At 34.4% G+C, this 24,704-nt stretch overlaps 3 protein-coding genes across 19 annotated transcripts in view; 1 reads left to right on the top strand and 2 right to left on the bottom strand.

The window, feature by feature from the left end:
- The window catches only part of LOC127898589 (probable carboxylesterase 12), a 117,081-nt gene extending 102,312 nt beyond the window's left edge, over nt 1–14,769 (bottom strand). For all 3 annotated transcript variants that reach the window (XM_052432002.1, XM_052432001.1, XM_052432000.1), the window contains exon 1: nt 13,677–14,769. In XM_052432002.1, coding sequence (XP_052287962.1) covers nt 13,733–14,698 — 966 coding nt within the window. In that variant the 5' untranslated portion in view covers nt 14,699–14,769 and the 3' untranslated portion in view covers nt 13,677–13,732. The remainder of the gene's footprint in view (nt 1–13,676) is intronic.
- The window catches only part of LOC102609686 (presequence protease 2, chloroplastic/mitochondrial), a 101,564-nt gene that overhangs the window by 34,761 nt on the left and 42,099 nt on the right, over nt 1–24,704 (top strand). Inside the window, exons 1-3 of one of the 15 annotated variants that reach the window (XM_052431983.1) lie at nt 4,608–4,905; nt 5,175–5,358; nt 5,592–5,766. The exons of 6 other annotated variants lie outside the window; for them this stretch is intronic. In XM_052431983.1, coding sequence (XP_052287943.1) covers nt 4,623–4,905; nt 5,175–5,358; nt 5,592–5,766 — 642 coding nt within the window. In that variant the 5' untranslated portion in view covers nt 4,608–4,622. Of the gene's footprint in view, nt 1–4,607; nt 4,906–5,174; nt 5,359–5,591; nt 5,767–5,880; nt 5,999–6,183; nt 6,255–6,487; nt 6,572–24,704 lie in introns of those variants that run through there. 8 more of the 15 variants (XM_052431984.1, XM_052431991.1, XM_052431994.1 and 5 more) reach the window with 8 other exon arrangements.
- LOC127899089 (probable carboxylesterase 12) lies at nt 11,255–12,408 on the bottom strand. Its single transcript, XM_052431995.1, has one exon. The coding sequence runs from the start codon at nt 12,291–12,293 to the stop codon at nt 11,310–11,312; it is 984 nt and encodes a 327-aa protein (XP_052287955.1). The 5' UTR covers nt 12,294–12,408; the 3' UTR covers nt 11,255–11,309.

Here is a 24,704-nt window from a genome sequence, read left to right as displayed (position 1 = left end):
CCTTTCAGCCACTTTAACTCACATGTAGTGGTAGCCATAGAACGATACTCCGCTTCTGCTGATGACCGGGAGACAGTGTGTTGTTTCTTAGTCTTCCAAGAGATAGGAGAATGACCAAGCATAACAAGCCATCCAGTCAAGGACCGACGTGTCAACGGACAGCTCGCCCAATCTGAGTCACACCAACCATACAAGGCCAAGTCACAATCAGTCCTTAACAGAATACCTTGCCCAGGATTTCCTTTTAAATACCGTACAACCCGTAAGGCGGCATCCCAATGAGCTTCTCGTGGCTGTTGCATGAATTAAGCCAACATATGCACAGCATAGGACAATTCCGGACGAGTTGCTGAAAGATAAATCAACCTACCCACCAGACGCCGGTAGCGCTCAGGATCATCAAGAAAAGGTCCATCTGTCAAAGCGAGATTGTGATTTTACTCTAATGGAAAGGAAACAGGTTTTGCCCCGAGCAAACCAGTTTCAGTAATGATGTCTAAAGCATATTTGCGTTGACAGAGAAAAATCCCATCTGGACCTCGAGCCACCTCAATCCCAAGAAAATATTTCAGCACCCCCAAATCCTTCATATGAAAACAATCACTCAAGTATGTTTTAAAGTTCTGAATAGCAGCATGATCATTTCTCGTTACAATGATATCATCAACGTAGACAAGAACATGAATCTGCCGCTCATGCTGATGAAGAGTAAAGAGAGAGTAGTCGGAATATGATTGTGAAAAGCCATAATTTTTCAGCGCAGCAGCTAACTTAGCGAACCAACATCGAGGAGCTTGTCTAAGACCATATAATGACTTTCGTAAGCGACACACCATTCCTCGTTGCTGAGAATGAAAGCCAGGAGGCATACGCATGTACACCTCTTCATTCAAATCACCATGTAAGAAAGCATTATGTACATCCATTTGATGAAGTTCCCATTTTCGAGCTGCAGCTACTGCGAGGAAGGTTCGAACAGTCACCAATTTGGCCACGGGTGCAAACGTCTCCTTATAATCAATTCCCTCAACTTGCTTGTTGCCAAGTATCACCAAACGAGCCTTGTAACGTTCAACCGTCCCATCAGCTTGATACTTGATCTTAAACACCCATTTACACCCAATAGCTCGTTTCCCAACTGGCAATGGTTCCATTATCCATGTGCCATTATTTTCTAGTGCATGTATCTCCTGTTGCATTGCTTCCCTCCATTTCTTATCTTTGACTGCCTTAGCAAATGAGTTGGGTTCAACACCTGCAGTTATGGCTGCCAAGAAAGCACAATATCGCAAAGAAAATTTATCACAGTTCACATAACGTGCTATAAGATAGAGGCTACCTGAGGATTGCATATGGCCAAGTGAACATGCAAGGGGCCGAATAGAGGGGTGCAACACCTGTGTGGTGTGGATCACATAGTCCTTCAGCCTTGTAGACAATTGGCGTTGTCGATGTCCTCGTCCCAATTGTGGTTCTATACCAGCAACCCCCCTTGCCTCAGGAGCCACACTATCAACAGGCTCCTCCCTTGTTTCCTCTATTTGTCCATTTATGCTATTTTCCTCCCTAACAGGTTGCTCACCTGCATATGCTCTACATTCTACATTGTCTACAAAAACATCATTAGATCCTGTCATATTCCTTGTTTCTTCATCACAAATTACATCCTTCATATAAGGAAACTCATGCTCCACAAATACCACATCCCGAGAGACAAAAAACTCTTTTGTCTCCAGGTCATACATGGTCCACCCTTTTTTTCCCAAAAGGGTACCCAACAAAGATATATTTTCGGCTTCGACTATCGAATTTGTCTCCTCTATTCCCACGGTTATGAGCGTAAGCCAAACAATCAAACACTCGCAAATTGTCATATGAAGGTGTCTTCCCAAATAAAACTTCATACGGTGTCTTTCCTTCTAAAATAAGAGTTGGAGTTCTATTTATCAAATAACTTGTTGTCAATATACACTCTCCCCAAAACTCAAGTGGCAAGTTTGCCTGGAAACGAAGTGCTCTAGCAATATTAAGAATATGACGATGTTTCCGTTCAACTCTTCCATTCTGTTGGGGTGTTCCGACACATGAGGTTTGATGAATTATCCCACGGGTAGCAAAAAATCCATCTAAGCAAGTGAACTCAGTACCATTATCGCTACGAACTATTTTCACAAAAGCATTAAATTGTCTTTCCACCATAACCAAGAAATTGCGAATGATTCGTCCCACATCTGATTTGTTATTTACCAAATAAACCCACAATCCTCTCGAAAAATCATCCACAATAGTCAGAAAATAATAAGCACCACAAAAAGTTGGCGTCCTATATGGACCCCATAAATCACAGTGAATCATTTCCAGAACAGCAGAAGCTTTATTATTACTAGAAATAAATTCATTACGACATTGTTTTGCACGTAAAACAACATCACAATTCTTGGGATATGCCTTATTTTTCGTAGTATCAACCATTGGCAACAATTTAATAACTTTTTCAGAAGGGTGGCCCAACCTCTGATGCCAAAGATCAACTGTCCCTTTTGCAACAGTCTGCAATGCTCTTGTAGATTCAATTTCTCGGAAGTAGTAGAGCCCCCCGCGTTGTTCACCCGCACCAATCAGCATCCTCGAAGTGCGGTCCTGTATAACACAAAATTTATTAGTGAACTGGATAATACAATTTGATTCTTCGACCAATTGTGACACTGAAATCAGATTACAATTCAAACTAGGCACATATAACACATTGGTTAATTTTAGACGTCCATCAAGGACAATGTTCCCTTTCTTCTCTGCCATTACTTCTTTCCTATCTGGTAGACCAACTGGGCATGCGATTACAGTCTTCACGTCACATAGCAATTTGAGGCTCCCTGTCATATGATGAGAGGCTCCGGTATCAATTATCCAAGCTCTCATATTATACTTACCATTTAGTTTTTCTTGATTCTTTTACGTCTGTGAGTTCAAAAGATTAAGAAGCATACTCCATTGCTCGTTACTTAGCCCCTTGAGTCCAGTTTTATCTGCATTTAAGACATGGCCCTGTATGCCACTTCCTTCACTTGTCACGTGGGCTGCATTGGCTTTAATCTGACTTCCTCTCCCTTTTCCTCCTTGTGCTATGCCCTGACGTTGTCCACCTTGACCACGACCTGCTCCACGCCCACCAGTCCGTGATCGATCTCCCCACCATTCTGGATACCCAATCAATTGGAAGCACGAATCCGCATCATGTCCCGTTTTTCTGCAGTGTTTACAGATTACAATAGATTTTTCTCTGATCTCTATTTGCCCTTTCACTCCTCCTTGAACAGCAAATGCTACTGGTTCTCCACGTCCTTCCTTTCCCCGAGTTATGGTCTGCACCCTCTCCTCTTGAACAACCAAGGAATATGCTCTGTTTAATGGCGATAGGGGATCGGTGCTTAAAATATTAGAACGAACGGACCCATATATTGTATCGTCCAGGCCCATTAAAAACTGATGAAGCCTCTCTTATTCACGTTTCTTGTTAAGCTTGGCTTCCAATTCACATGTACATCCTCCACAGCTACATATCGGATATTGTTCATAATTTGCCAATTCCTCCCAAATTAGTTTCAGCTTGCCATAATAACTCAAGATGGTCATTCCTCATTGCTTACATTCAGCCAGTTCAGATTTGAGTTGATGAACACGTGGTCTGTTTCCAACCGAGAACCGCTCTTTTATATCATCCCATAACTTCTTCGCCACTTCCATGTGGGTTATGGTGGAGCGCAAGGTTGGTTCGATTGTGTTCAAGATCCATGACACTATCATGGAATTGACTGTCCACCAATCGTCTAGCTCAGGTTCCTTCGCAGGTTCTTTCATGCTTTCGTCAACAAAGCCGAATTTCTTTTTGGCTCGTAGCGCCGTTCTTATCGCTCGTGCCCATTCATCGTAATTGTCTCCCTTTAGTTGAACTTGTGTGATAATATTCCCAGGATTATCACTTGTCGAGAGGTAATATGGTGAAATCTGATTTTTCACATGTTCATCACTCACCTTTGATGTGTCTGATTTGGTCTCCATGGCAAAGCTCTGATACCATGAACAAACTGATTTTGGTGTGAAAAACCCTGCTCTGTTATTCCATCCTATACATATATATACAAGATTATATTTCGAGTATTCTCCACAAATCAAGCTAGACCTCCTATAATCAATCAACCTTCCTAAACTAATTGATTTACATACCAAGAATGGAAGAGAGAATATCACAAGAATATTATGCCAGTTAAGTACAAGATTGACTCCAATTACAACACCCTAACATGGGTTTATTCTCACATCATTGTACCCACTTGTATTTGGACATACAAATACCCAACACTTATCAACAACTTCATCATTTCTCCAAAAATATGGCTGAACCAAGCAAATTCCTGCCAGTTTTATCCCATTTAAGTCTTCAAAACTCGCTTGAACGGCCATGTTGTGCACAATATTGCCACCAGCACTGTCACCGGCGAGAAAAACACGAGCAAAATCAGCATGATCGTTTAACCAAGCTTCATAGCCATGACCATTGATATTAAAAGGATAAGCTACCTATTTTAGGCTTTCTCTCCGTAGTACCTACCCTTCTTCTAACAATGGAGCGAGCCGCGTTGCTTCGTTCTCTCTCTTGTAATTCCCTCGCTTCCAACAGATTCTACTTTCGCTCTTTCGTACCTCGCGCCAAATTTTCATCATCATCAGTTGCTGTTGCGAGGAGAAATCACCACCGTCTGATCAACAACCTCACCAGGCGCTCCCTCCTCCGCGGCGACAGCAGATTACACCTCTCCTTATCATCTTACTCTCTTCAATTCAACAAACACTTCTCCTCTCTCTCTCCTCGCGCCGTCGCCTCTCCTTCCACTCCCTCGTCTCCAGGTGCAAATTTGTCGTTTCACTCTTTCTAAATTTCAGCTCTTTTCCCGTTATTTATTTAATTAATCTCCTACGTTTAATTAAGCAGTAATTTTATTGGTTCATTGAATGATTACCGGCAAAGAAAAAAACAATTATGTTCAATTCTTGTAAATTTGTGTTTGTTAATCGTTAGAAATGATCTATTATTTGGAAAAAAAAAATTGACTTTTAAGTTATTGTGATTGGTGTGTTGAATTGAGCTCTGTGATTGGTTTTCTTTGTGTGTGTAGAGGGTGCTGAAGTCAGCAATGAAGTGGCGGAGAAGCTTGGATTCGAGAAGGTTTCGGAAGAGTTCATTGGAGAGTGTAAATCAAAGGCTGTGCTTTTCAAGCACAAGAAAACCGGTGCTGAGGTCATGTCTGTATCCAACGATGATGAGAACAAGGTCTTCGGCATTGTCTTTCGAACTCCTCCGTAAGTATTGTAAATGTACTCCGTCTCACTGTTTGATAACGTCTTTTTTTTTTTTCTCTTTTCATTTTATTTGATTATATTAATTTCAATCAGATACATTGTTAGATATTATCATTAAAATGCTAAGAATACAAGAAAATAATTTTCAGGCAGTTATAGTTTTCTGGACAACGAGACACGTTTTTGGGTGGCAAAAGGTCTGATCATTTTGCCTTACCTATTTGATAATGCAGGAAGGATTCAACTGGGATTCCACACATATTGGAACACAGTGTGTTGTGTGGTTCAAGAAAGTATCCTTTGAAAGAACAATTCGTTGAATTGTTGAAAGGAAGTTTGAATACTTTTCTGAATGCATTCACATATCCTGATAGAACATGTTACCCGGTTGCTTCTACGAATACAAAGGTAAGAAAATGAGTTGGAGTTATGAGGAACGGGAACCTAAGCTTGGAAACTCTTACATCTTTTTTGGATTTTACTTACGCTGAGATGTTTTCCTAAACAGGATTTTTATAATTTGGTCGATGTCTACTTAGATGCTGTCTTTTCCCAAAGTGTGTGGAGGACTTCCAGACTTTTCAACAGGAGGGTTGGCATTTTGAGCTGGATAATCCTTCAGAGGATATAACTTATAAAGGTTTGATATCTGCAGATATTTGTTCTCTCTCTCTCTCTCTCTCTCTCTCTCTCTCTCTCTCTCTCTCTATATATATATATATATATATGTATTAAACTTCTGCTGTTATTTGGTTTTCCCTGGTGATGATTCATCCAACTTGCAACTAAGTTCTTTGACCTTCCTTTTTTTGTTCTTAATTGAAGGTGTTGTTTTCAATGAGATGAAAGGTGTCTATTCGCAGCCTGATAATATATTAGGGCGGGCTGCTCAACAGGCAAGTTCTCCATTCGTCTGACTGTATATCTTTTCAGATTCCTTACAATCAGTAAACAATGGAAAACTGGTTCATAGTTTATTCCTCCGAAGTTTCACTCACAAAGTGCCTGAATCTTATGATTGCATACCCATATGGATCATTTATTGATGCTTCCAATTCATTCTTTTTGAATGCTTCTGATAAAGCTATCTTGTTTGCTCTTGCAACTGAGTTACAAAACTTCTTCACAGGCTTTATTTCCCGACAATGCATATGGTGTAGATAGCGGAGGTGATCCAAAAGTTATTCCAAAGCTGACATTTGAGGAGTTTAAGGTATATTCTTTACTGCATTTTGATTTTTTTTTTTTTTTCGATTTATGTTGGTATGGGGATTTTTTAACTTAAATGTTGTGTTAGTTATTTTTCTCAGGCTGTGTCTTTCTGATGGCAGGAATTTCACCGTAAATATTACCACCCCAGCAATGCCAGGATATGGTTCTATGGAGACGATGATCCAAATGAACGCTTACGCATCCCGAGTGGTAATAAATGACATCTCTATTGATGACGAATTGAGTATCCATGCTCTTTGTTAATTTTTTTTTCTTTTTTCTCACTGGATTACCACTTTCGGTTGTCCCCCGAAGCTTATGGGTGCTGGTCCCAGAGTGATGCATATGCATGAGTGGTCCTTGAAAACTATGCCTGGTTGAGCAATTAAATAATGGAAACTAAAATCCTTCCTAAAATGGATTTGTTTGAGTTTGCTCTAGTGGAACTAGTTTCGGTACAAAGATGCATTATAATTATAGCTTGTCTTCGTATCTTTACTTGGTATATGAAGTATTTTACTATTTTCAGTCAAAAGACCAATATATAACCAAAACTGGAAGTTTTCAAATCCAGTATGATTTGCAACTTTTTTATTATATTTGGTCCAAAATCCAATGCATATCCAATATTCACTTGTCTATGCAATCCAACATTTTCTTGTGCACATGCATGTCAAAATGTTGCCATTCTGATAGTAAGTTGAATGATAAGGTCTTAATTCAAGTTGTTCTGTACACTAGCATCTTAATTGCACTTTCTCTGTCACAGAGTATTTGAATATGTTTGAAGCAAGTTCAGCCCCCAAATGAATCAATAGTTGAAAAACAGAAACTATTTTCAGAACCAATCAGGATTATTGAGAAATACCCTGCTGGTGATGCTGGTGATATTAAGAAGAAGAACATGGTATGCCTTAATTGGTTGCTCTCAGATAAGCCCTTAGACTTGGAAACGGAACTTGCCCTTGGGTTCTTGGATCATCTTATGCTGGGAACTCCTGCTTCTCCCTTGAGGAAAATTTTACTAGAAAGTGGTCTTGGAGATGCCATTGTTGGTGGTGGGATTGAAGATGAACTCCTTCAGCCTCAATTTAGTATCGGATTGAAGAATGTTTCTGAAGATGACACTCAAAAGGTAGAAGAATTAATCATGGATACACTAAAAAAACTAGCAGACGAAGGAATTTTTTCGAATATTTCATATTTTCTGTCTAACAAGCCTTGCTTTGCTCCCACGACTCCAACGAATACGTTGGGTCTAAGTCTTTTACCATAGTAAGTCTATAATTCCGAGGTGCCATAAGCAGGTGTACGTCCGAGGACAACTCAAATTTAGAGTCTTAAGTTTCTTATCCTACATTAAAACTTCTCTTGATCTAAACTTTTATTTGCTATTAAATACCTAACATACATTCAATTTGAATTTTACACTATTCTTTTATTATTAGATAGCAATTTTTTATGTGGAAATATTCTGTAAGTTGTAAAAACTATTGTTATCAAAATTATTTTTTCATAGTTTATTTCTTCTGTATATCAAATGCTTAGCTTATAATTATTCATAACATATAAATATTACTATACTAAATAACCCGGTAAACATATACCTATTTAAACTTCCAAATGTATAATACATCTAAGGATATAAGTATAAAATACTAGATTTAAGATATTTTGAGTTTATAAAAGCAAACAACTTACCACTTATATACTTAGGCATCAAAAAATGAAAACAGACAAATGCATTTAGATTTATTTAAACTTCAGTTAAACTAATTTAAATTTCAAATAAAAAGAATAAATGTTATCTTAATAAATAGTTAGATGTTAGTAGGGCAGATTATTGATAATACCCGTTTTCACCAAATTTTCATTAGGATCCGATTCGTACTAGTTACCAGATCAAATCTGTCTCAAATAAATAAATTTACATTTGAGGGAGCCTGTGCTAAGTTTGGGCTTAGATGTTTTTTTCTGATATTTGTGATAGGTGGTTTAACTAAGGTACCCTAGGTGGTGAGCCAAAATAATATATAGGAGTTAATTTAGGGAGTAACTCAAGTGTCCCACCAAATACTTAGCGTAGTTAGGGTAGCTCAAGTATACTTGAGGGATAGCTCAAGTGTCTCACCAAATACTTAGTGTAAGTGGGGTACGTCAAGTATGCTTACACATGAACATAATTTCGACTGTAAATTGAAAATACAGCAAAATAAACATAAAGGCAATGAACACACAATGTCTACGTGGTTCAGCCTTTGACCTACGTCCACGGGAGTAAGTAATCATCAATCCATTATAACACACAATGTTTACGTGGTTCGCCATTTAGCCTACGTCTATAGGAGCAAGTAATCACCAATTCGTTATATAAATGAAATGTTATATAAGATTCTACATTATACAAGATGAATAAAATAAGCTAGATAGCTATATAGAGATGTTTAGTCTTGATAAAGATGAAGATGATTGTTTCACGTAGATTTTGGGTGCAAAAGAAAAAAGGAAAACCTGGCTAAAATAATAAATTTATTTTCGGGATATAAGGTACCTCACTTAATTGCAATTTGTGCGTTGTTTTGTGCATTTTAAAAAAATGAAGAAGAGTGAGAAGACAATGATAATGGTGAGAGGTCCAAATCTGGAGTGAAAGAGCTTGAAAGGACACCTTAAACTAGCAAAACAATAAAAAGGATATCATAGGTGAAGCCGGAAGTGGCCAGCGACCATGGTTCGATGCTTAAGTCAGAGTTGGGTTATCTAGCGTTTGAGAGCTTGTAAGCTCTCTTTAATGATTGCTGGAGGTTAGAGAAAACCTTAGTCTTTTATGTGTGAGTTTGTTGTATACCTGAGCAAAATAAAACTTTAGTGTCTTTATATATAGAGCACCTTGACTACCCTGCCACGCGGCATATATTACAGTGGTGATTTGCTGTCATTTTCAAGTTTATTTTATCCTTTCACCAGTATCATGATTTTGAGCCATTAGTAGCATGCTTGAGGAGCAATAAGGACATCATTTGGTATGGTTTGTTTTCTTGTACACGTGTTGTGCGTTGCAGAGTAGTCTAGGACACCTCTACAAAGGTTGTCTTGATAGCTTCTATGCGTGGCAGCTAAGGACCATTGTCTTGGTGTGTTTTCTTTTGCTTTTTATAGGTGTGACAGCAAGCTGCCCCCTCTTTTCTAGCAAGATATTTCCTATTTGATCTTGTCGAATCAAATATTCTCTCAGGGTGATGGAGGCATTTCTCACGGTTGATATTTTAGAGACTTTTCTTTACCATCTTACTTCTAGTATGGAATACTCCACATACCAGCTCAATTATCAAGTGTACCCAGTGTAAGTTAGGTACCCTCTGTGATTATTTTTAATCATAAAATTTTTCATCAACACACAGCGCCACATTATTAATCTTCAATTTCTTCCCCTAAACAATATCCTTCCTAGTACAGACACCCTTTTATAAAAATAAGCAATGGAGCTATTGGCACCCTTTAAAAATCTTATCAAACCTTTCATTTGAGTTATTTTATAAAAAAAATTAATCAAATGCACCCATCTTCTTCAAGAATATTGGCAGCAATCAAATTTGTTGTTTATGACCCATATATAGAATTTCAGTTACAAACCATTCATTATCTATCATCAAACGAATTCTTCAAAAGAACAATTTTAAATAAAAGACAAAGACTAATGTAAAAGAAAAATGACTTTAAAAGTATACAATTGTTTGTGATAAAAAAGAAAAAGAAAAAAATGTCTCATTCTTGTTCAAAGAATAAAAATATGGATTTAGTACTGTGAAAAGAAATCTCTCCAAAACTGAATTTGATAAGTTCAAGCTCTGAACTTGCGGTGTTGAACAAGCGCAATCATTATAAATTTAAAATGAAAGAAAATTGTTAGATTAATTTTATATTAATCTAATATATTTGGGGCCACACATGAAATAAATAAAATGTGTGTGCTATTATTTAATAAGCCAAGAATTAAGTGGTCTAATTGAAGTTCATTAAATGGTTAAGGGTATAATTATTGTGGATTAAATGCATAGATACCAGAATTTAATCATCACTTTAATGAGGGGCTGAAGTGATTATTATCATAAATACGTGACTGTTGGGTTTTCTAAAAGAAAACTAATAGTCACGATATTTATATAAAAGGGGTTATGGTCCCCAATCTCTCAAATAATTTTTTGTAATTCTCTAATCCTCTCAAAGAGAATTCTAAACTCAAGAAAAAGAGAAGATTGGAAGTCCATCTCCTACACTCAAGAACCACTACGAATCACCATGGATTCAGGTACACTTCCGCTTTCGTATTTCTCAGTAATTTAATATGGATGTTATGAAGATTAAGAGGACAACAAAAATGTCATTGAGTTTAGAAGAGTTTTGTAGAGAGAGATGAGGTTCACTAAAATTTTCTTGAGAAAAATAATTGGAAGGTTATTTGTGGAATTAAATAGAGATTATTCTTAAAAGTGGTTGTACGAGGGCATTCGAGGGATGGCAATAGTCCAACCCAATATTAATTTCTGTGTTCTATTGATTTTCTGAGAATTGTCATACTTTTTTTAATTAATAAATTTCCTTTGAACGGTTGAAGTTGGTAAATATATATATATATATATATATATATATATATATATATATATATACCCGTAAAAATAGCAGCTGACAGAAAAAAAAAGGATATTGAAAATTATAAATATAGTTAGAGGCACATGAATTCAGGTCTTCTCCTGATGATTCAAGAAAGAAGCAGTTCTCTCAAGCATGGCCACAGCATTTTCACATATGGGATTTATCAAATGGAACACATGTTGCTCTCCTTTGGACCCAACAATCTCCACATTGCCCCTCCACCCGCTCTCCTTCAACTTGTCATAATAAAACCATCCTCTAGATCTCAGAAAATCATTCTCCGCAACAAATACCAGCATCCTGGCGCATCCCAGGCTCGCTAGGTCCGAACCCGCAACGGCAGGATTAATCCACGGATCATCGCACCCACTTGTGCTACTTGGACAAGTCAATCTCCACAATCTCGCGACCCAGTCTCTTTTCTTAGAGTCAGCTGTTTCATTACCAACAGCTTCTCTGCCCAGAAAATACGGATGAATTAAAACAATGCCAATAAAATTAACACCGAGAATTTCTCGACCATGTCTCATGCCCATGTGATGAGCTATGTTAGCGCCAGCACTGTCACCCGAAAAAAACACTCGCTGGAAATCAGCGAAACAGTTGAGCCAATCTTCAGGGCCTTCTCCGTTAACATGTGAAGCAACCCACTTGAGTGCAGTCCATGAATCATCATGAGCGCAAGGGACAGGATTCTCCGGGGCTCTCCGATAATCAACCGAGACTGCGATGACGTTAGCTTCAGAGACTAAGGTGTTGAGGTAATTGTGGTAAGTGGGAGAAAAGGCGGTTTCGATGCAAAAGCCTCCTCCATGAAAATAAACAAGAAGGGGAAGTTTTTGGTTTTGGTTTTGGTTTTGGTTTTGTCTTTGGTTTGGAATGTAAAGCCGAGCATATAGATTGTTTTCTGGTGAATACACAACGTCTTTGGAATGTACTTTTGTTTTGGGATCAAATGATGCAGGAACGATGTCGTTTCCTTTGAGCCTTTCTACTTTGCCATCTTTGTATACTTTTATCGTGGGAGAGAGGTCTATGGCTATTTCTGCTGCCGGCTCTGTGGAATCCATGTGTAGAGAAAAAGTGCAGAAAAATATTGACGGGCTTTGTTTGGTCTCCAGAAGAAGGAGAAAGGAAAATGAAGCAGAAAAATATGCAGAGATGAAGACAAGATTTGGTATGTGGAAGGCAGCAAGAGTGGATAACGTTTACAATTTAAAAAATTAAAAAAAAAATGATAAAGGGACAAAAATGGTGTCCAAACAAATACAATTAGGCCCATGTAAATCAAGACAAATGTTACGATAACTCATTAAGAAAAAAATGAAAAAGGAGTTTTGAAGTGAAATACATAATTAAATAATTAACAATAATTGAGCAAATTAAATTAAAAGAGTTAGCAGAGTTGATTATTGACACGTCACCTTGTAATAGTTTTGTAAGTATCAAACCACTCTTTCAATTTTTTGTTTTTGTTTTTTGAGACAAGATAATATGAGGATCGGTAAGATTTTAATCCTTGAATTATCATAACCGAAACTGTAATTTCAAAAATCGTATCAGTTTTTGTTGAAGATAGTAGAAAATTTTGTTTGGTAAGGACTGCCTTCTTTGTGGATTTATCTAAACCACGCTCTTTATTTCTCACCAACTCTGATTTGGCTTGGCTCCACGTCTCTTGAATAAGTGGCAAGCAAATTATCCTTCTGATCAACAACCAAATTATTGAATATTTTATGCTTAGGCATTACATATCTTGATTGAGCATAGCCACAGCATTGCGTGCGGCTCTCGTTTAGACTCTGCTGTCTCCAAATATTTGTGTAGATATTTTTCGACTTCATAGAAATTGTGGCATTTCCAATATAAAACTATTGATAATTTTTTTCTTGCTCCATCCAATAGAAATCACAATATTTTTTTTTTCTTCTGAAAGACAGACATGACAAAGTAAATTTTCATCTTCCTCACGTTGGCATGCAGAAATATTTATTTCTCTATATTTGTATTATAGATTATTGACATTCATACAAGTCATATTTATTTAATACTTTAATTTTATTTAACTTATTTTTATCAATTAATAAAACAATTATGAAGACCGGCAGTCAACTGTGTCCGACCGTTAGCATGATCATCTTTTATCAGCAAATCACCGGATTAGTAGGATAACTTGCTAAGTGAAATGAATGAAGTTGCTGAAAATTGAAAGAAACAGAGCTCATATTGGATATATTCTGATCCGAAATCAAAGAGAAATCGATGGACTCCGTGAACAGTACTACTATTACATCAAGTTGTCTTAATTGATTTACGATTGATTCTAATTATTAATACATCAATGATTCCAGAATGCCAAAACCTTTTCCGAATTCTGATTCCACGGAATCCCACTTGTAAAAAAAAAAAAAGGAAAGAAAATCACACACACACACTAGAGTTATTATAATTACCTTATTCATCTTTCCTCCCAAATATTTGCCGAACCAAAGCAAATAACTCTTCAGTTTCAAGGCTTATCCTGATTGAAGAACGAACAAATTTTCTTGAGCATAGACCCAGCATTTTCACAAGTGGGATTGAACAAATGGAACACATGTTGCTCTCCTTTAGACTCAACTATCTCCACATGGCCCCCCCACCCACTTTCCTTCAACTTCTCATAGTAAAACCATCCTCTAGGGCACAGGAAATCCTTCTCCGCAGCAAACACCAGCACCCTGGCGCACCCCAGGCTCGCGAGGCTCGAACCGTCGGCACACGGATTAACCCACGGATCATCGAGCCCGCTTGTGCTTGGACAAGCAAATAGCCAAAATCTCTCCGTTCCAGCTCTTATTTTAACATCAGTAGGCTCGGAACCAACAGGTTCAACACCCCAAAAGTATGGATGAATCAAGACAATACCAACAACATTAAAGCCGTCGATAATTTCTCGACCGTTTCTTATCGCCATGTGATGAGCAATATTAGCACCAGCGCTGTCCCCAGAGTAAAACACTCGCTGAAAATCAGCATTACGGTTGAGCCAATCTTCGGGGCCATTTCCGTCAACATGGGAAGCAACCCATTTGACTGCGTCCCATGAATCTTCATAAGCGATAGGAAGAGGATGCTCTGGGGCTCTTCGGTAGTCGACCGATACTGCGATGATGTTAGCTTCAGAGACCAAGTCGTTGAGGTAATTATGGTAAGTTGGTGAAAAAGCAGTCTCGATGAAAAAACCTCCGCCGTGAAAATAAACAAGAAGGGGAAGTTTTTGGTTTTGATTTGTGTTTTTCGGGAGGTAAAGCCGAGCAGATAAATTATGTTCAGGAGAATACACAACGTCTTTGGAATCAACGTTTGTTTTGGGATCAAGTGATGGGGGAACGATATCGGTGCCCATAAGCCTTTCTACTTTGCCGTCTTTGCGTACTTTTAGCAAAGGTGAGAAGTCATGGGCGACTTCTGATGATGGGTTGGTGGAATCCATGGAGAAGAAGCAGAGCACAAAATGTGGAGGGCGTTCGTTTTTGTAAAGGTGATAACGAAAGGATTTGGCCTTTGCAGGACAGAATTACCGTTTTTATTTGATGTACTACAATTAATTAATGAACGATATATCTAATTAAATTTAATATAATTATTATTTATATGATATTTTTTTTAAATAAATATACACGTGTTATCACATTATTTATTTATTATATGATTAATATAATATATATTTTTAATTTTTTTTTAATTTGAAATATTTAGTTGGTGTATTAATTAATGTATTAGGGATAAATTTTATTATTTAAATTAAAAATAAAAAATTATTATTATTTATCTGTAAATATAAATATCTCAATTAATATTATCTTTAAATATTACTAAGAAGTAAAAGTTGTTTAAGTGTGTGTATATATATATAATTATAATACATACAAACGTGTGTGTATTCAATTGTTTATTCTTATTATATGACTGATATGATACGTATTCTAAAATTTCTTTTAATTTGAGATATTTAGTTGGTATATTAATTAATGTATTAAGGATAAAAAAAATTTATTTAAATTAAAAATAAAAAATTATTATTATTTATCTGTAAATATAAATATCTCAATTAATATTATCTTTAAATATTACTAAGAAGTAAAAGTTGTTTAAATGTGTGTGTGTATATATATAATTTGTGTGTGTGTTCAATTGTTTATTCTTACTTAAAATATCAAGAATCCTATCATAAGAATGGAACTCGAATCCGTGAACGGTGAACCCAATATTGGGTGGGATGGGATGGGTGCGCGTACAGTAGGGGGTGCTCGCTCGATTGGCGTTGGGTACGTAACGTTTAGGGATGACAAAAATCCCCACGGGGACGGGTACCCTCGGGGATTTTCCCCATTCGGAGAGGGTATGGAGATAATTTCATACCCAATTTCTTATTCGGGGAGGGGACGGGGATGAGGTGGAATCCCCATCCCCTACCCATTTCCCCATTTTAATTTTTAATTTTATTTTAATTTTTTAAAATTACTAGTAAATAAATAATAAAATTTAAATTATAAAATTATAAATATTGGTAAAAATAAAAAATATCAAAATATTTATATTATTAAACTTTTAGGCCTAATTAACTAATTAAAGTCCTAAATTTTTATTTAGGACATTAAAAAGACCGAGTAGATTCTATTAGCCAAACATTTTTTTATAATTTTAATATTCTTTAAATATTTTAAAGTTAAATCTATTTTTTATTTATTTTTAGATGTTATAATTGCCCACAGCGAATCACAATTTTAATATCTAATCTAATCTAATCTAATATTTGCTTTTGATTTGCTCCGATTTAACTATTGTATTGTAAAGGGAATAGTCCACATTTATAAAGTACCCACGCCACCATTGAAAAAGTTAATTTTGAATCTAAATTCGATTTTATTTGTAACAATTTTGTATTAAACTATTAATTTGTTCATGATAGTTTGTAAAAGAAGTTTGTATTCCTTGTATGTTGCGTTACTTACTAATTTAATGTATGTGACTTTTGTAATAGATATTAATGTAAGATATATTTCGAACTTTACTTTTATTTGAATTTTTTATTTTAATATATGATTAACTCAAAATTAAAAAAAATGTATTAGTTATTCGGGGATCGGAGACCCTCGGGGATCTCCTGTTATTATTCGGAGAGGGGATGGGGATTCTCTCAAGTAATTCTGACGGGGACAGGGAGAGGACGGGGACATATGCAAAATATCGGGGATAGGTACGGAGAGATCGGTCCCCTCCCCTCCCCTCCCCATTGCCATCCCTAGTAACGTTGGAGGCGATGAAAACAAAACTTAATTAATCCCTGTCCATATGCAAGGGCTTTCGCGAATCACAGATGTGACCTAATGAAAACTGATGACGTGATAAGTGTCATTCAATTATTGATAGACACTTTTGACATCTAGAAACATGTTGAAAAGTTATGCTTAATTGTGTCTCGTCGCAAATTACTTTGCAGTGCGGTCGCTTAAGTCAGTTCTTTTGAAATAATGGGCATGGGGTATCCATCCATCTTGCAGACGGCGGAATAACAATGAAATGTGAATTTAGAGCTAGGTTAAATCGAATCAAACTGTAGTTTCTTTTTCACAAATTGGCTCCTATACAATTCAACTCTTTAATATTCAATCCTCATTATTCATAAGCTCGATTAATTAAAATAGTTATTAAAAAGCCAAAAAAAAAAGAGATAGAGAGAGAACATTGGAGTACAAGTAGATATATAATTAAATAACATTGAATATAGTTCATAATATATGATGGTCCAGTTGGTTGGCAGGACAATAAGCAAATGTTGGGTTGGTGATGAAATAAAGAGTCATTAAATATGAATGACATACACAATAAAAGAAAATATATATATATGAACGACATATGCAGTAGATGGATGATTTGATGTGCATATTTATTTATTTATTCACTTTTTTCCTGTTTTAAAACAAATAATGAGTTTTCATGCTTATAATAATTCTTATAAACTTCATATGGTTTGGCATAAAATTAGGTAATTGAAAGGCCTTCGTGTTGGATGAAATTATCAATTACGTGTAGCCCCTACAAAATCAATTGGAGGCAACATTGCTACTAAAAAAACTATATTAACACAGTAATAATGATTTAATCTTCTTTAATTTACTGTTGTATTCCTGCACACTTTTATTTTTATTTATTGAGTTTTGCATTTTTTTGGCACTATTTTCTCTTAATTTCGTGCATTACTTTTTACTATTTCTAGATCTTTCTATGTTGGTTTTGGATCACTACAATTGCTAGTTGTGATTTATTGTAGCCTACTATCGTAGGTCTTTATAGTTGCCGAGTTTTGTTTATTGCAGCTACTTTACAGAAACGATCATGGAAAAACAAGTAGAATCATTGTAAATTGTCTTCTGTTTATCGTGGTTGATCAACTCTCATGTGCAACATTAAATCAAATGGTACTTAAAACAATAGAGACTTTGGTTTATGATTTTTATCTTTATATTTCTTTGCAAGGAACAATATTTATTTGGATTTCAATGTCATACTTTGTATTTGAATCTTTTGGATTGTAATTACGTATTTTAAATTTTTTTTCACGTGACTACAAATTTTTTGGTCACTAAATTTCAATTTATGCCACTACAATATGTTGTTGTGGATTTTTTTTTTTTAATGATGATTGAGAGAAGTCACTTCAATTTTTTGGATACGATATAAATAGTAGTCAAACAATAAAATATATTGTGGTTAAAAATAATGTGAGACTCCATAACATATATTTTGCAATGAATGGATCTGTCACAAAATGTTAATTTTTATGACTAAATGTAGTTGTTGCAAAGGTCATATAAATATTTTTTATACAATGTAACTGGTCATGAAATAACAAAATAAATTGTCCTTAAAACAAATTTAAAACTAAATTTGTTACCAACTGTATCTATAAAAATGGTCACAAACGACAATTATTTGGGATGATTATGTAATGTTGTGATATATAAACTTCAACAATAGAAAAAAGTGTTGCTAATTACATTTTCGAACCTCTAAAATGATGGCTTTTAGTAATTATTGCAACTATATTTTACATAATCTTGAGATAAATATTATAGTCACTATAAATCATCTATCATGACAAATGTCAAGTGTCATTGATTGCATTTTTTAATCTCTAATTTGACCATTTTGATTACCATTTGTGATGATTTTAAGTTAATTTTAAGACAATAATTTTTGTCATAAAAATATATTTTTATCATGACCAAAATAATTGTGGTCACTAAAACATTTTAAGATAGTCTTTCCATGACTAAAATGTGACAATTTATTTTTTGTCGTAGAAAATATAAAGTAACTAATTTGTTATCTTTAGTGACTAAATTTTTTGTAATGAAATATCATTTTTCTTGTAGTGTGAATTGAAACAATAGTTTAGATCAAAATATGCAGGATATTGAATTGGTGTTTGTAGATTACCACCTAACAATGAAGGGCAAGCAATGGGTGAAAAAGTGAGGAGACTAATAACAATTATTAATCATAGAACTCAATCAATGCTAACATAATTCTATGACCAAAATGATGGCAATAATGCTACTTTGAATATAGCTCATAATATATGACAGTCCAGTTGGTTAGCATGACGATAAGCAAATGTTGGGTTGGTGATCAAATAAAGAGTGATTAAATATGAATGTCATATTCATGACAAAAAAAGAAAATATGAATGAGATATTCAGTTGAATATGTTCAAATATGTCAAGATCTTATCAAATGTCAAGATCCTGGCATTATTGATGATTACATGTGCATATTTAATCACTCTTCGTTTCATTGTCGGGAATAAATTAAAAATTAATTTTATTGTCATTCAATTTGATAATTTCAAGTAATTTTCTTGTACTAATCAACTAAATTTCGAATCGGAAAAAAATATTAGGGACTACAAATTAATTTGTATTTTGTTCATCCTATCCTTTAAAAAATAAAAGAAACTTGAGGACGGAAAGTTTGGTGAGCATATTTATACCGGTTGAACAGTGCATACAACCAGGCACCAGCTAAAGGTCCATGGGCTAGAATTTTGTGTTTACTTGCGTAGCCTCTAGGGTTGGTGTAAATAAAAGTCTTAAATGAAACATTATCTTAATATTTAATTATGTACCCAATTTTTAGGCAAGTGTTAAGTTACATTTAATATAACTTACACAATTTATCTCAATCACATAAAATTATGGGACTCAAAATTTGTGTGGTTGAGATAAGTTGTGTATGTTACATTAAATGCAATTTAGAGACTCCCAATTTTTAATGGATCACTCTCTTGCATGGTAATTTTACCCGCCAACCCAAAAAATCTCATTTATTAAAATTATGACTAACAATTAGTAAAACGAGCAAAAGTAGTGTTGATACACATTGAGAATAGTCACATATTATGATTTTGATATGAATTGAAGCAATAGATCAAAATAGGTAAGATATTGAATTGGCGTTTGTAGATTACCACCTAACAATGAAGGGGGAGCAATGAGTGAAAAGGTGAGGAGACTAAAACGATAGTTATTAATCATAGAACTCAATCGATGATAACATAATTCTATAACAAAAATGATGGCAATAATGCTACTTTGCCCTACTACAATCAGTATGACCAAAATGTTAAAGAAGACCCATATGAATGCAGGTTTTAATTGCAAGCCATTTTATAGCTTTGGCACATTTTCAGTTTTTACATTATTGTTATCTATTATCATAAAGAATAATGATACTCGGGGGAAAAAAACACAAAAATACAAAAGACAAAAAATATATATTTGACTTTAAAATAAATAAATATTGTCTAACACTGAAATTTTTTTATTTTTTTATTTTTTTGCTTATACTAATGCTGTGCTATTTTTTGTGCACATATCACTATTCTATTGCTAATGAAATGCAAGACATTTGAGTCCTTTCAATAATTCATGTATTTTTTATTCTGCTTTGCTTCGTGCAAGGTATCATAATTGTTGGTTTCTCCTAATTCTATTGAGTGATGGTACAATCACCGCATGGCCGGAGGGACCGAGATACGTCTAAAAAGTCAAAAAAAGAAAAAAGAAAAAAGTTCAACATAGAATGATTATTTGTACATAAAATTACACGTCACCACTAAAGACAAGAAACATTTCACTAAAAAATAAATTCATTTACATAGACATAAAATATTCTCCCAAAATTTCATTCTAAACAATGTGGCATATGATGTTCATTCATTAAATTGTTAATGATTTTTCATAAATTTTAAGCAAATTAATTACATTATCTCATCAAATAATGAATGAATGTCAAATTAATTGAGGTGAAATTTTATGATGTATAACACTACTCTCTTTAATTTTATCCACATGTACAATTTAACAGAGCTTGAGTTTTTAGAGTAATGGCTCACATTTCTCATTGATTAGTATAATCAGAGACTCACAAAATATTGTTACAGATCCTGAGAACTAGTGTTGTGATTTTTATAGTTGAGAAAAGATAGGAAAATACAAAATTAAAAAATATTTGAATAAATAATACTTACAGCTAAGGAAAATAATTTGCCGTTATGCTCCCTAAAGACGGAGCTTGGGAGAGAAGTCCAATCTTGACCTCGAGAGTGAGAAAATTGGCTCATGGAAGAGGCTTGGTGAGAGCTTCAGCTATCTGATACGCAGAAGACACATGAGTGACATGAAGAGCACCACGTTGGACTTTATCTCTTATGAAATGAAAGTCAATTGCAACATGCTTCATTCTTGAACGAAAAATGGGACTCTAACAGAGTTGATTGGCCCTAGTATTGTCACACAGTTTATGTCATTGTACAACAGAAAAAACTAACACCAAGATCAAATAAGAGATAGCAAACCCAACTTAGATCCATCAATAAAACCAAATAGATCATAGCCAATGAATAAGATATTAAATTGCAACTTCCATGAGATGTAGTTACCGGATGTGAGCTTAAGAGGAGTTTGAGCAGTAACATTGATAGTGATACTGGTGTTGTGAGTTTCATTGGTGTTGTGAATGGTGGTGGAGGATGAAGGATTGGTCGTGGTGACTGGATAAAAGACAAAGAAGAGAGGATTGGCTACCACTTAAGATTGATCTGATACCATAACAGAGCTTGAATTTTTAGGGGAATGACTCACATTTCTCATTGATCAATGAACATATATGTGCAATATGAGGCTGACAAAATATTATTACATACCCTAAAAAACTAGTTCTGTGATATTTACAATTGAGAAAAATTTAGAAAATACAAAGCTAAAAAAATAATTGAGTAAATAATAGTCATAATAATATGTTGCTATAAGTTCCTCATTCTATTTGTCATATGCAATTTTATGCGTAATTTTGTGTGTAAATAACATTATTCTTAATTTTTATTTTTATTTTTCCGTTAACATAAGGGGTTCGGGCTGATCAAACATCATTTTCCAATTCTATTACTCGACTCCTGACATGACAATACTGAGCTAGCAACTTACTAGGGCTAACAGTGATTTAGTTACACGCTAAATAGACTTGAAACATGGGTTTAAAAGTTGGTGACCAGTGCACATTTCTAAGCAATTTTCTTGTTATTGAGTGAGATTAAAGAAGATTGCAAACCAAGAACTTGTTCTCTGAAGAGTGTATAATATCATCTTTAGTTGGCATCCCTTGATGAAGCATGCTTATTGTTACTGGACAAGTATTTTGCGCAGCAACTTATGTGGTATTTAGATAATTTTTAGAACAAAAATTGTTAAGTAAGCCTAAAGAATTTCTCAAGTTAGCCAAACAAGGATACTTGAGAGAAAGTTAGAGAGAAGAGAGCCATATGGCCAAAATAAATTTTATTACTTGAAAGAGAGCTTTACAAGAATGCTTGAGTTGCTTGCTTGGTGTGTTGTGTGTGGTGTGGTGTGGTGTTTTGTGTTGTGGTGTTGAGCAAAATGGTTGACGCCATACCCTATTTATAGAGTGACTTGCCTAGGTCTAGATGGTTCCATACAAGTTTCGTAAGTCGCCTAAAAATTTATTAGATTCTAGAATACATAAGTATATAATTATTTAGACAATACAAGTTGTATAGATTTATAAAGAGTTCTAAAATGAGGCCGGACTCGCTCACTTTAGTTTGTAAATTTGTTAGCACACCACTGATCGCTAATTGTATGAGGCGGCCCACTATTTAGCATACCTACTGTTGAGCGCATCCTATCTTTGGACAAACTTTTACTAAACAAATCCTTGTGAGTCAATTTAGTTTTTGTTAGTGACAAATTCGAGCAGGCGGTGAGCGTGACATTACGCTGTTTTCTCTCATAGATGCAGGCAACCTTACGGAGCCACGTAGATTCTTAATTTTGTTTTGCGTTGTTAATTTATCATGAGGACAAGACTAAATAACAAAAGTTTTAAGCACAAAATAAAATAGTAGAAAGGGGAGACACGAAACCTTGTGCTGAGCTGGCCAGCACAGCTCTTCTTGTTGTGGCTTTCTGAGGTGGATGGCCCCCACTACGATAACTTTTAAGGAGTCCCTATGTTACAATTAATGTAACATACACACTCAAAAACAACCACACAAATGAAAAAGAAAAACCGACAATTTTCACAAAAACCCACCCAATGGTCCATCGATTAAGATAAAGATTTATTTTCATAAAAAAAGATAAAGATTTATTAAAAAATTTGTAAGAGTGAAGGAACTATTCTGAGTTTTATTGCGGATTTGACCTAACTCAATTTTATGAATTGTTTGAATTCCCTAATGAAAGAAACCAAATCTCCTGTTGGTCTCGATTATAAAAATTTTCACCTTTCTCTTTGTTTTTACTTTTTAGAACATAATATGATTAAGGGCAAAACTACTTTGCAACAGGAGTTTGATATCTTTTCTATCTTTTTTAAAATCAATTATAATGGAGTCCTGTAATTTATTATAAAAACAAAAAAAAATTAAATTTTTTAATTTTTACATATTAGTCCCACACCTACAAATTTTCAGTTGTATTAATGCTTCCGGCAGCCACAATTTTCAGAACAAAAACTCAATTAAATTTATTTAAGTGTGCAATTAAATTTACTCATTTTATTTTAGGACAAAAACTCAACCAAAAATACAAAACTCACTACTCAAACAAACAAAAATAATTTTAGAAATTCATAAACTAACATTTTATTATTATTAGTAAATTAAAATATTTTTACTACATAATTAAATAATTTAGTATGTTAATTAAATATTATGTTATAAAAAAATAAAACATTACCTATATAGAATATCAAATTAAATTTTATTTTTGTATTTTGGGTATTTTATCATACTATTTTGTTTTCTTTTGTGATCATGATCGTGAAATAAAAACTATAGATAATAAAGCCCGATCCCAACCCAACAATATAAATTAAGGGCCCGAGCCCGATAAAAAGCCTAAATTTTCATCTTCGGGTTGGCCCTAACATATTTTTTAATATTTAAATAATTTAAATTTACCTCACCTAATATATTAAAATTAAATATAAAAATTACTGTAATAAATATCTCAACCATAAAATCATATAAATAACTAAAAATAAACAAAAAAACCATGTCTAATTCAAATAAAAACACACATTTTTTTTTAATTATAAAGTAATCAGGTCAAGTTGGGTTGGGTCGGCTAAGGCCCAAACCTTGACCCGAATTTGATTGGGCTTTTATTTTTTAGCCCGAGCTCGAATTTTGACCCTTAAATTTGGGTCGGGTCAATCGGACCAAAATTCGAGTCGGACTTTTTTGTCATCTCTAGCGTGATTGTATTGCTAGCCAAGATTTCATCAGTTCTATTCTAGGAGATGGAACATAAAATAGAGACCGATTAAATATTTATTTTGTAGATATAATTTTGTTGTTCTTATTTGGAATTGGTTGTCTTTTTGTGCTGGAAAATCGTGCAAAGGCATATTATTTACCATTTTGATGCAGAGTTTCACAGCAAAGCATGTGGGTGTTGTGAGTTATTGACAGTATTGGTTGTTTTGTCTAATTCCATTGTCATTTCATTTAATATATTAGGGACCGAAAACATATTAATGCAAAAATTATAGAGATTAGCATGAATTGACCGTAATAATATCATGTTGCATTCATTTAGATGCGATTGGTTTAGTGTACATTGCCTTGAATTTGTATGATTTTATTGTTCTTAATTTTTTGTTGTGCTGCAAAAAAATGAGTTAAAGATAAAAAAAATTTGACAAGAGCTTGGTCTTAATTTGAATTGGTCAATTTGTAGTAGAATATATTTGATTTTGATATGTTCAATTTTTAATCTATGACACATTGCTGAAATGGCTTTCATGCTATGTTGAATTTGATTAATTCCAAAAGTTTGAGCTATGTATGTGTAGGAGCAGTTTCTTTAATTTGATTAATATTTGATATATGTGATTTTCTTTTCCTATTT

This window comes from Citrus sinensis, chromosome 8, assembly GCF_022201045.2.
Source record: "Citrus sinensis cultivar Valencia sweet orange chromosome 8, DVS_A1.0, whole genome shotgun sequence".
NCBI lineage: Eukaryota > Viridiplantae > Streptophyta > Magnoliopsida > Sapindales > Rutaceae > Citrus > Citrus sinensis.
This window is presented reverse-complemented; position numbering and strand designations above follow the sequence as displayed.